General features: G+C 41.6%; 1 protein-coding gene across 1 annotated transcript in view; it reads left to right on the top strand.

Moving 5' to 3' along the window:
• The window catches only part of prdm2b (PR domain containing 2, with ZNF domain b), a 20,287-nt gene extending 8,374 nt beyond the window's left edge, over window positions 1-11,913 (top strand). Inside the window, exons 6-9 of the mRNA XM_037678741.1 lie at window positions 1,118-1,244; window positions 4,420-4,524; window positions 4,636-9,047; window positions 11,676-11,913. Of these exons, the coding sequence (XP_037534669.1) occupies window positions 1,118-1,244; window positions 4,420-4,524; window positions 4,636-9,047; window positions 11,676-11,693 (4,662 nt within the window). The 3' untranslated portion in view covers window positions 11,694-11,913. The remainder of the gene's footprint in view (window positions 1-1,117; window positions 1,245-4,419; window positions 4,525-4,635; window positions 9,048-11,675) is intronic.
• The last annotated feature ends 484 nt before the right edge of the window (window positions 11,914-12,397 follow it).

The following is a 12,397-nucleotide window of genomic DNA, read 5'->3' as shown; positions in this document are numbered from 1 at the left end:
TGATGGACTGGAGACCTGTCCAGGGTGCCCCCCCCCCCCCCCCCCCCAGCCTCTTGCACAGTGATGGCTGGATATGATAAGATAGAACTTTATTGATTCCGCAGGAAATTGTTGTGCCAGAGTTGCCATGTGTATGGGCACCAGTGACCCCCGCAACCCGAAAAGGAAGAAGCGGGTAAAAGATAATGGATGGCCGACATAATGAATGGATATTTTTTATTAGAATTTTTATGCTTTTCACATTTTTCTGTATTCAGTTTGGGGGTTAATGTAACTTTTTATTCAACCTTTATTTATACAGGTTAGGTTAGTAACATAGACTCATCAAAGTTTATGTACAAACTGTGTTAGAAAACAGAAAATACTCTATGTCTTTGTTTACAACTAAATTGGGCGATCAGTAAATCACAATATCTCGGCACATCTCATTTGCAAATAATCTTTGTGCCAACTTTTGCTTTTGTCGTACTTAGAGACTGTCCATAATCACAGTACATAATGTGCATATGTAAACAAAGGACTCCAAATTGTTGTGAACAAAACCTGCTGATTTTGTTCATTTATTATAAATTATGCAGTAGACTTCAAGTAGAGAAATATGCATATTTAGTGGTTACTATTTATCATAGATGATACATGTAGACAACAAATTAAATCAAAAACTTTGAAAATTAGCATATTTTGAGTTGACAGCTACTGTAAAAGGTTAAATAGAACGGCTAGAAACCTTTTTAAGCAACCAAAGTCAAGAGAAAGACTTTATCCTAGAGAAATATTAATTATGATCAATTTAAAATATTACAAACTGCTTGTGAGCAAAGTATAAAGAGATCATGAGTGAAAAAGATTATTTGCACAATTCATATGAGTTTTAGATAAACATTTCCTCTTTTGTGTTTTATTGTTTATGTGTAAAAAAATGAAGAGTGTCACCGTTTTGGAGTGGCATCTGTTGTTTCATGTATTTTTGTTTTTAAGAAGTTATTACATGTAGTTATTATAATTCTCAGTCCTGCGTTAATAACACACCAGATGCACTAAAGCTCAAATACCCCTCGTCGCCTCTCAACAAGACGGGCTGTGATTGGCTGGTCTAGCTCATCTCTCACTGTTTCAGCCAATCAGAGCGGGAGAAGAGCTGCTGGTGTGGTACACTGTGGAAGACAACCCCGAGATAACAGCTGCACTGGAGGAAGAAAGAGCCAGCAGCCTGAGCAGGAAAAACTCACACAGGGCGAAGCGAGGTGAGGCCTCTTAACCTCGAGCTGTTCTGCCGTTTTGGGCTCCGGGTTACCTTCCCAGACATCTTCTGAGCCATTCAGCCCGAACTTAGTCGTAACAGACGAGCTGTAGCCGGTTATAACTGAGAAGAGGCTAGTCGGAGCTAACGACTGAGCGATGTATCTGCGGGGCTTTTCTTTACTTCAATACATAACTTAAAGCTCGTCAGTGACGCCATATTTAGCCCCGCACAAACAACGCATTGCCTCAGACGGTATTATTCACCCGCTAAACGAGTGTTTGAGCCGGTCTTTCCTCATCTGGGTCCTACGTTGTTGAGGATGTGACCTTCCTTGAGTTCATCCATCGGGGAGTCTACTTGATGGTGGCCTAGCAGCTTAGCTAACTGAACCAGCTGCCTTATAAGTCCTGGCTCGTTTTTATGGACGTGCTTGACTGCACCTTAAACTATAATGGGTAAATTGTTTGTCCAAAGTCGGACTATATGTGGTTTTGGTCTAGATTAACCAGGTAATCGAGTTGTCAGAGTTCAAGTAATGTTAGCATGAGGCTAATCGGCTCCACGCACGGACATCTCGGTGAGGAGGAGCCGATGCTAAACTAACTGGGTGGATGAAGTCCCACATTTTGATGAAATAAACAGCCAATTTAGTAAAATATAACAGCACAATGAGATGTTGTTTTTTTTTTTGCTTGTAGAAGCCTAAACTTGAAGTCAAAAAGACACGACATAAAAGTAGCGTTTATTAAACATAACACTTTAGCAAAAATAAAAAAACTTGATCATGAACTTTGAATTGCATTAAGAGGATTAGCATCAGCTGTGTTTCTTTTTTAATTGTCTGATTTGTGTTTACATGTACATCCACCAGCGTGAACTTTGAACATGTTTTCTCCCTGATGCACCATGAAGAAAAAAAACATTCATTGCAATCTGATCAGGCCTTTTCCAAACTGTTTCTTTTAGCTCAACCAAAGTCACAATAAACCACATTATTCACAAACATTTACTATGCCTGTTTAGGTAATATGTTATTTGTTCGAGTAGTCGTTGTCATTACAAAGGCAAAGACTTGTTCTTCTTTTGCGATCCATATAAATGCAACGCAACAAAATTAGGTTGATATAGTAAAATATTATTAAAGGATAAAGCAAGCTTTTAAAAGAGCTTAAAACAATGCAATGACAGGTGGGGTTTTTGCTGCGTAATGACAATTGGCACATATGTAACTCTGCAACAATAGTTAACATTATGTTTTTGTATATATTTGTACATGGCAGTGCAAATATTTGTTGCAGAAAGTGACTTGATTTTATGTTGCCATATATTAACCCTGATACCGGAAAAACAAATCCTTCCTTGCAACATACAAAAAGTAGTAGTTAAAGGTAGAAAATTAAATTAGTACCCCTTGAGCTACATTACAAGTGTTTTTGTTGCAATTGTCGTGAAAGGACCTTGATTAAGTTTCCATGAAGCACTAGAGGCAGTGTGTCCTTCTATGTAATCACTGCATTGTGATATTGTGAGTTTTTGCGGCCATTTGTTAGACCGCAAAACCAGCTAGGGCTGCCGTGTTCATTGGAATAAAAATGGTAGTTTAACTGCTGTGCAAATCTAAACAAAAATCTGGATGAATTCTAATAAATATTTTAAATGTCACTATTGTAAAAGCCCAATGCATGAGTAATATCCATGCTGCTTAGACAAAGTGAAGCAGGAAGTATTGGTTAGTTAGTGTCTTTGACAAACAGGTTTTTACTTTAAGTTTAACACATTTAATTATGGTGCTTTAATTTTTACTATGTTTAAAACTAAAATTGTCCCTCAAGTGGTAGTCTGACATATTGTTGTAAAACAAGTTACTTTTTAAAATCATTTGAAGGCTGTTGAAAAGGGCTTGTTCTGGATAACAAGTGCTCGATGTCTCGAAACAAATGGTTGCTGGTGTTAACTTTGCACTCAGGTGTCGTTAAACCTCAGTAAAGAGGCACAGCACCAGTCAAATTTCAGCCATATTTAAAGGAAGTGGAAAAACTAGTTGGCAAATTGCAGTTCTGTTAGTCTGATCTATTTCTTTGAAGTGCTAATACAAGTCTGTTAGAAAAAGTAAGAAATGCTGTAGGATGTTTGCTACATTGAGTCTTGGATATAAATATTTAAACCGTATTTTTCAATTGGATCAGGGACTTGTTGAGTGCAAATTCAGCTGATTTGGTGCAACAACTTGTATTTGAATATTTCATATGATTAACATAAACCAATAGGCTGCACTGCAATGAGAAGAAATTGTTACACAAGTGACAAACTTTTGTATTTGAGGCATAGTGTATGAGTGTCTTATGCCAAAACCCATTTTTGATCACAAAAATTAATTTTCTGTGAATAACAAAGATTTATTTGACCATAATATATTTGAACCAGTGTCCTCGTTTTTATCAATATATTTAGGCTTTTTGCTTTGCATTCTTCATCAATATTTTTGATGTTTCATTCAACCTTTATTTAGACAGATAAATCCCATTGAGCCTCGAGGACTCTTTTACAAGAGAGACCTGATTTCAACAAAGAATGAAGACAACAGTAGACAACGGCAACAACAATAAACAGTTATAAAAAGGCATACAGATTTTCTTTTTTTTTTTTTTTTACAAATAAGATGGCAAAAAAGTAACAAACAGCTAGATTATAAGGCGAATGTAGAAAACTAAAAACAGGAACATGTCTGCATTGGTCCCTGCCAGGAGTCCAACAGATTCTTAAAGCCACTTAGAGAGGTCAAGGTCGAGAGCTTCAAATCTTTTTGCAAGATATTCCAGGAAACAGGAGCGGAGTAGGAGAAGGCCCTTTTGCCAAGTTCAGTCCTCACTGAGGGAACACTGCAGGTAATGATGTCCTGAGAGCGCACGCTGTAGCTGCACTCACACAGAGACATGTAGGAGGAGATGTATGAAGGCAGCAGACCAAGAAGTGATTTAAAGATTAACTCTGGCAGCTGAATATTTGCAAGAAATGCATCAGGAATTAGGTTTAAAACAAATTATTTTGTGTGCACACTTTTTTTTTGTAAACTTGTGTTGTAATGTGTGTGTGTGTGTGTGTGTGTGTGTGTGTGTGTGTGTGTGTGTGTGTGTGTGTGTGTGTGTGTGTGTGTGTGTGTGTGTGTGTACTTGCAGTCAGAAGGAAGCTGCTAGAGAAAGCCAGACAGGCTGGTTTGGGTGGATTCAATAAAACAAGTGGAACCAAACCTACTGTTGGGGGGATGTGGGAAGTGGGAGAAGGTACGTTTCCTTTATTTAGCTGCATAGTTTAAAAATTTTTTGAAATAAAAAAATGGACTTAAATCAGTTAAGCCAAAAATGTTTTCATGAGAAAATATAATTCTTTAACAGGTGTTAAGGAGGACGATTCAGACATCTCGCAGGAAGTCAAGGAACCCTGTCTCGTGGAAAACACAGCCCGTAAAGATGGGCAGGGTGTGTCAGCATCAGTGATGAACAGGGGAAATTGGGCAGAAGTGGAAGATGAGGAAGAAGAGGAGGAGGATGAAGAAGAAGAGGATTGTGATGATTCAAATGATCACCAAACTTCTCAGCAGTCAGCTGTGGTTGACAAGCAGTCTGGCCCAACATTAACCAGTGAGTCAAAAAGCCATAATAGTTCACGTGCAAAGTTGAAAATTTCTTTTGCCCAACAAGAGCAGGAGGTCGATCCTGATGAGTTTGAGGGGAACCCCCAAGAAGAATCCTACCCCTGTCACCACTGTGAGCGCCACTTCTCCAGCAGACAAGGTCTGGAGCGTCACATACACATTCACGGTGTCGGCGGCCAGCAAGCACAACTCTTTAAGTGCCGATACTGCAGTAAATCCTTTGGCTCACAAGTGGGACGGCGGCGGCACGAGAGAAGGCATGAAAGTGCGTTGAAGAAAAGGCCCAGCTCCCTGGCTGGATCTGTCAGTCTGCTCAGCCCTGTGGTGCAAACAGATTCAAGTCCTGACTGCACCAGCCCGATGAGTCACTACGCAGCCATTGGGTCCCAGTTTACTCAAAGCTCCGAGATGCAGAGAAAGGAGTTTGACCGCCCTTCAGTGTTTGATGAAAATGGTGAATCAAAGGAACTCCATCCTTGCAAGTACTGCAACAAAGCATTTGGGACACACACCAACATGCGCAGACACCAACGCAGAATACACGAGAGACACTTGTTACCCAAGGGAGTCCGCAGGAAAGGCATGCTGTTACAAGAGGCATCGACGCAGCAGCTTGGTGAATCCCCCAGCGCAAGCCCTCCACCCGTCTACGTGCCCAGCGCTGACACAGAGGATGAAGCTGACAGGGATGATTATGCAATTGACATATCCAAAAACATCTCAGAAAATCTCAGCTTCTACATTGATGGCAAAATAGTGTCTACCAGTGCAGTGAGCAGCTGTGAGGTGATCGAAGTGGACACGAGATCAGCAGCTTTGTTTGGTCTGGACACGGTCATTATCAGCCCAAATCAGATTAGTCAAGCGCTGAAGGTGGAGGGAAGGACAAGTGCTACAAGACAAATCTCCACAAGTGAGCAGCCAGCAGCAAAAAGGAGAACATCAACACCCCCCCTTGTTACTGGCCTCAAAGTGGAGACTGACACAACACCGTCATCCTCTTCATCATCCTCATCTAACCTGCTAATGGGGGGATTGTTTCAGCAAGCAACAGATCCATCAACACTTCAGAGGGAGAAAACTGTTTATCTCTCTCCTAAGCTCAAACAGCTCCTTCAAACTCAAGACTTCCAAAAATCAACAATAGCCCTTTTAACAGAAAGCCACAGACTGGCCACACCTCTGACGGTCGCATCACTACAAGGATGTGCAGGGAAATTTAAAAGAAGAACAGGCTCTCCCCCTTCCTCCCCACAGCTCAGTCCTGCATGTAAAACTGAAAGCTGTAAAGCTGAAGTTGCGAGCACACACACCCTTAAGGTGCCAAAGCTGGAAAGCCACAGTGTGCCGCCTCCTGAAAGCCTGGTGGATAAAGATGACGGAGATCTCCTGAATCCTTCTGGGAATGCGGCGCACAGCCAAGCATCGTCTAGCGGTGAAGGAGACTCCTGTAATCAGCAGCCCTTGGATCTTTCAAACACTGTCAGCAGAAGAAGTGATGGTTTGAATACGGCGCACGGAGATTCAGCTCTGGATCTGAGTTTTCATCGAAAGCCTGCCGTTGAACTAGAATCAAAGGGAAACCCAGCACAACAGTCTCTAATAAAAAAGAAAAAACCGAACACCAGCATGCTTGAAAAGGTGCTAATGAATGAATACGCTGGTTTAATACTGCCAGGAGAGGAAGGACCCTCAGCCTTGGCAAACCTGAGCTGTTTTCATTCTCCATCTCCAAATGTTGCATCAGAGTCTGCCCACCCCTCTCCCCCCTCTCTGACCCCTGTCACTATAAATCCCTCTTCACCAGGCGCCTGTATCGTAACGTCTCCAACACCACCACCTCCCGTTCTACCTACTATCCCGTCTCCGCCCACTCTGACTAGCTCGCCTCGTTCTCAGCCTTCAGACTCGCCACCGCTGAGACCTCTTCCTGTTCTCTCTCCAAAAATGTCTCCAAAATCAGTTGAGAACAAGCCCCTGTTTGACTCGAATGAGAATTTCTCAACTGAGGAAATCAAGGAGGAATTTGAGGATCATGTTTCTGAGCCGATGGATGCCACAGACACTCCACTTGAAGGTCTTCCTGATCAGTCTTTATCACCATGTCCTCCTACAGCACTAGAGGCTCCTTCAAAAGAACAAGATGTTTTTCTGCCTGCAGCTTGCAACAGTCCGTTAAATAAAAGCATAAAGCAAGACACTGTTGCAGAAACAGAGACGCCTTTACAAACTGACCTTGCTGCTCTCCCATCCCAACCAGAATCCCCGTCATCTTCAGATTCTCCTCCTCCAGCATTACTGGAGTCACCTCCATCACTTGTTTCACAACCTTCCCCTCAAATTAAAGTTAAAGAGGAGCCTCAGCACTGTGAAGACGAGTTTCCACTTGTAAATCATGCACCACTGGCTGCTGCTGACTCTTCTCCTCAGCCGGCTGCTCCTGAAAACCTGTCGGTCAAAACTTCCGAGGCTGAAGAATTTGACTCAACATACTGCAAGACTTTTGTGTGCAACGTCTGCGAGAAGCCGTTTAACTCCATCAAGGAGCTCAGCGGGCACATCACTGAGCACGCCGCAGACTGGCCTTTTAAGTGTGAGTTTTGTGTTCAGCTGTTCAGTGACGAGGCAGTCGTGCTGGCCCACCGGACAACTCTCCACGGAGTGGGCCAGATCTTTGTGTGCTCTGTCTGTTCCAAAGAGTTTGCCTTCCTCTGTAACCTCCAGCAGCACCAAAAAGATCTGCATCCAAATGAGACGTGCACACACACAACTGTAGAGAGTGGCAAACTTAGGCCACAGAATTACACCGATCCAACCAGAGCCAAAACGGAAAGCAGGCCCTCATCATTACCAGAAGAAACAGATGAAAGTGCTTCACAGGGTGACTCTGAGAAAGTAAAAGAGGAGAATGATGTGAATGGGGATCATGTGGAGGACCCCAACGAGGAGCTGTACACTACAATTAAGATCATGGCTTCAGAGGGAGGTAAGCCCAAAGGCCCTGACGTCCGCCTCGGCATTAATCAACACTACCCCAGTTTTAAACCACCCCCTTTTCCTTATCACAGCCGTTCCCACACAGGCTCCGTCGCCTCTGCTACGAATTTCACTACCCACAACATCCCACAGACTTTCAGCACTGCCATCCGCTGCACCAAGTGTGGCAACAGCTTCGATAACATGCCCGAACTGCACAAGCATATACTGGTCTGTGCCAACGCTAGTGATAAAAAGCGCTACACTCCCAAGAAAAACCCCATCCCCCTCAAACAAATAGTGAAGAGTCCAAATGGAGTTGCTTCACCCACAGCAGCTACTGTGGCCCAGAATGCTTTCCGAAGGATGGGACAGCCAAAGAGACTCAACTTCGGTCAAGAGACTGCTAAAACAAAAATGAGCGCCCTCAGTAAGAAGAAGAACCAGCTGGTCCAGAAAGCAATTTCACAGAAAAATAAAGCTGCTACTACTGCGAAAAAGGCTGCTGTCAAAGTTGAAGGAGAGCAGGCGTCCAGCGTCTGTCCCCACTGCAGCCGGGAGTTTACATACACCGCTAGTCTGACTAAACATATGGCAATCAGTTGCCCCATGAAACCCGTCGTTGCTAAAAAGGGTAAAAAAGGTCTAGCGCAGGTGAAAAAGGAGTCTGTGTCTGTGGTGGATAAAAGTACAAGTAGGAAGAAAGCCCCAGATGACGATGTACAAACAGAGCCAGAGGTTAAACCTCTGAAAAAGACAAGAGCTCGTAGTTCTGGTGCAGCAGACCCTGATTCCTCCCAGACGAGCAAAGGAAAAACCTCTGCTGCGGTGGGTCGACTAAAAAGGCCTCCTTCATTCCCAGCACCAGATTCTGCTCGCAAAAAACCCAAGAAGGGCCAAGTTCAGCCTCTACCTCCCACCCCGTCGACCCCGGACACTCCCGGTGACACAGCACAACGACCAGCCATGAGAATGCAGCGCATGAGCAAAGGGCCAGCAGCCAAGAAACCAGCAAAGGCCAAACCACCACAACTGAAAAAAGAGGAGCGGTTATCTCACAGAAAGAGGGGGAGAGTGGGTGGTCCGGTCACCAGGAGCTTACAGATGGCCAACAGTGCACCTCCTGCTGAGGTGAAGACAGAGGAACAACCAGTGCTGGAGCCAAAAGACTCTCAGGTAAGACCCCCTGGATTGAGTCCAGCACATTATTTATTTTAAATGTGGATGGACAAATGAATTGCTTAGACATTTATTTATTTATTTTATTTATTTTGAGTAACGGAACAACATGAATCAAATGCAACGTACCAATTTATCTTGTTTCATTGACAGCACTTTTGTTTGAGCATTCTCATAAACTCTGGACAGCCCAGGACATAATTTAGGGGACTTCAAAGCTTATTTTCCTAATTAAAGCTTAATGAGAATTAGTATGATTTCGATTCAAGCGAGTTTAGCTTAATTTGATACAAAAGTTGCAATATTTCAACAAACAGAAGTTTTTAAAGAAGCCAAAGGTAGAGCTGTTTCAGCCGGCTCTTAAAATGCCCATCCAGTGACTCTGAGCTTTTTCTTTCTCCTACATCCAAACACTTGATGAATTAAAAAAGATGGTAGGTGTTTTTCTGACGTAAATCAGCAGCCCCGCTTATCACTACATCGACTGTTCTGTTGTTGATCTTTTTAGTCTTGCTTAACGTCATTATGATCCTTGACAAAAAATAAGATGCTGATAATGAACAGACGTCCCTGATTAGGGCAGTGATTCAGGCAAGTCAAGGATGCCTTTTTAAAAAAAGATAAATAGACTTTACATTAAAGATGTTAATTCTTTTTCAAGCCTGTGTTCAGAGCATGCTGGGTTTTTTTTATAAACAGCAATACATATATAAACTTTATATGTCAGACAAACATTAACACATCTAAACGGAGAAAAGCCCATCCCAAAAGAATAGTTTTTAATTATTCTACCACTGATTAATAGTGTGAATGTTTATGAAGCATTCATACTATTATGATCCATTTTTCTTCCCCACGTTTTTCAGCATCTTTCTCGTTTCACCTTTTTTGTGCTATTTCAACAAATCGTAAAACGTTCAGCTCTTTCTGGACAATCCTGCTATGACTTTTAGTGTTGGTGCAACTTTAGCTTTTTGAAATTCATAGTCTTTTCTGCCACTTTTTTCCTAATAATAAATTAATTGAGCTCATTTTACGTCCTTCAAATCTTTAGATCTATTTACAACCTTTTATTGCTCCTTTCACATTTTGTTCTGTTTCAGCTTCTTTCAGCTTCCTTGTGCAAATTTAAACTTTTTTTTAGCTACTTTCAGCTGTTTGTCTGATGTTTTATGCTCCTTTCAGATTCTTTCTGCTAACTACAACATTTTTAACTTCTTCCAACTTCTTTCTGCTAATTTCATCTTCAGGTTAGGTTTGGTTTATTATTGTCATATGCAAAATCAGCACGTGGTCAACAATGCAATGAAATGCTAGGACGAGAAGAACCGTCTTGACTCGCCCCCCCAAAAGAAAAACCAAGAAATACCAAAGCATGCAGCAAAAATACTAAAACATACTAAAAATACTACTAAAATACTAAAAACATAATAAAAACTACTACTAAAATACTAAAAATCAAGGCGCCAAAGTTGAAAAAGAAATTCATCTACAGTGTGGTTCGGTTAGCAGTAAAGTTCTTTCAACATCATGGTTCTGTTCTGTTAGCGACGTGGTCTTGTTAGCAGGTCCGGTCAGCAGCTTGATGGTAATGAGGACCGCAGCAGCTGCCCTCACAGACCACAGTCCAGAACCGGGTCTGGCAGACAGAGAACATCCAAGGTTTCCCCACAGAACCGAACTGGTCCTTAGAGTTCGGTCTGTGCAGGCAGATGGAGGATCTTGTTAGCAGCATTAGCAGGCCTTGCTAGCAGCTTGATCTAGCTTGTTATACTCCTTTCAGCTTATTTATGCAGATTTCAGCCTTTTATGCTATTTCAGCTACTATTTAGCTGTTTTATGCTCATTTTAGCTTTTTTAGGCTAAGTCCACATTTTTTGCACACATTTAACTTTTCTCAGACTTATTCGGCAAAAATGTGCTTTCTCCACTTAGTTCTAGTAATTTAAGCTTCTTTCTGCCTTTTTAGCTACTTTTCAGCTGTTTTGATAATTTCCACTTTTTGTGCTCATTTCTGCTTCTTTCAGCCTAATTGAGCAAACGTGTTCTTTCTGCTTCTGCTAATTTAAAGCTTGTTTTATTTTTTTCAGCTACCTTGAAGCATTTTTAAGCTAATTTCAGCTGTTTTCAGATATATTCAAGTTTTCTGTGGTAATTTCTGCTACTTTCAGCCTAATTAACTTTTTTCTTCTAATTTCAGCTTATGCTCCTTTCAGCTTATTTCTGCTAGTTTTAGCTTTTTTCCCCATTTCAGCTACTATTTAGCTGTTTTATGCTACTTTTAGCTTTTTCAGCTTATTCCACATTTCAGCGCTTTCTGCTTCCTTCTGGCAGTTTAGGGTTCTTTCTGACTTTTCGGCTTTTTTTTGTTTGTTGTTAATTTCAGTTTATTTAAACCTAATTCAGCAAACATGATCTTTCTGTTTTTTCTGCTACTATAGGTTTGTTCTTCAATTTCAGCTACGTTTCAGCATGTCGTTTTAGCTAATTTAATTTGTTTTTCAGCAAGTTCTTCATCAATAAGCATTCACACTGCATTTTCGCAGGAAATGTGATTTCTCTAGTTAGTCTTATCTCATCGGTGCAGCTCTGCGTTGCTCATTGATGTGTTGTGTGTTCAAACAGGATGTGCAGATGAAGTGAGCCTCGGTGACGGCGTCGTCTTCCTCCTGGGAATATTGTGTTCACCTATCGGACAACTTTCTGGACTCGATGAGGCACTGAGGACGATCTTCTCTGGTGGTTTTAATTCACCTAAAACAAATCTGCCTATCTCTGCTGCCTTTCCTGGATTTAAGGAGAGATTGTTCTGTTTTTCATCAATTTTATGGACTTAAACTGAGCCTTGAATTCTGCCAGCCTTGCAAAAACAAAGAAGAAACTGCAGATGACAGTATATATGTATATACATATGTCATTACTTGACCCAAAACAGTAAGTTTAGGGCTCTTATTTTTGAAAAGCTGACATATTGCAAATGGCAATCATGCATCAGTTAGGGTGGGTTTAAAGGATTTTATTTTTTTTTTTGCTCCGTTTTTTCCTCCACTGGGTCATTTAGATTTATGATTCTCCTAATGCATGTGCTGAGTAGAGGAGAAACTAGATGAAGCCAGTTCCCATGTGTCTCCCTGTGGGCAGTACTACAGTTTAAACATGATTTACAAAGTATAAATGATTTCAGTTCAAATGATGTGGTCACTATCTTGTAGGATAAATCTTCTTGGCTGTTTTTGTTTAGGGAAGCAAATCAAAATGGCAGTTGCTTGTTGCAACAATTGGTCCTCAGGAACACTGTATTGTGTGTGTGTGTGTGTGTGTGTGTGTGTGTGTGTGTGTGTGTGTGT

Source organism: Nematolebias whitei, chromosome 7 (assembly GCF_014905685.2).
Source record: "Nematolebias whitei isolate Nwh7 chromosome 7, NemWhi1, whole genome shotgun sequence".
In the NCBI taxonomy this organism is placed as follows: domain Eukaryota; kingdom Metazoa; phylum Chordata; class Actinopteri; order Cyprinodontiformes; family Rivulidae; genus Nematolebias; species Nematolebias whitei.
Note: the sequence above shows the minus strand (reverse complement) of the source record. Positions and strands in the feature narration are given on the sequence as shown.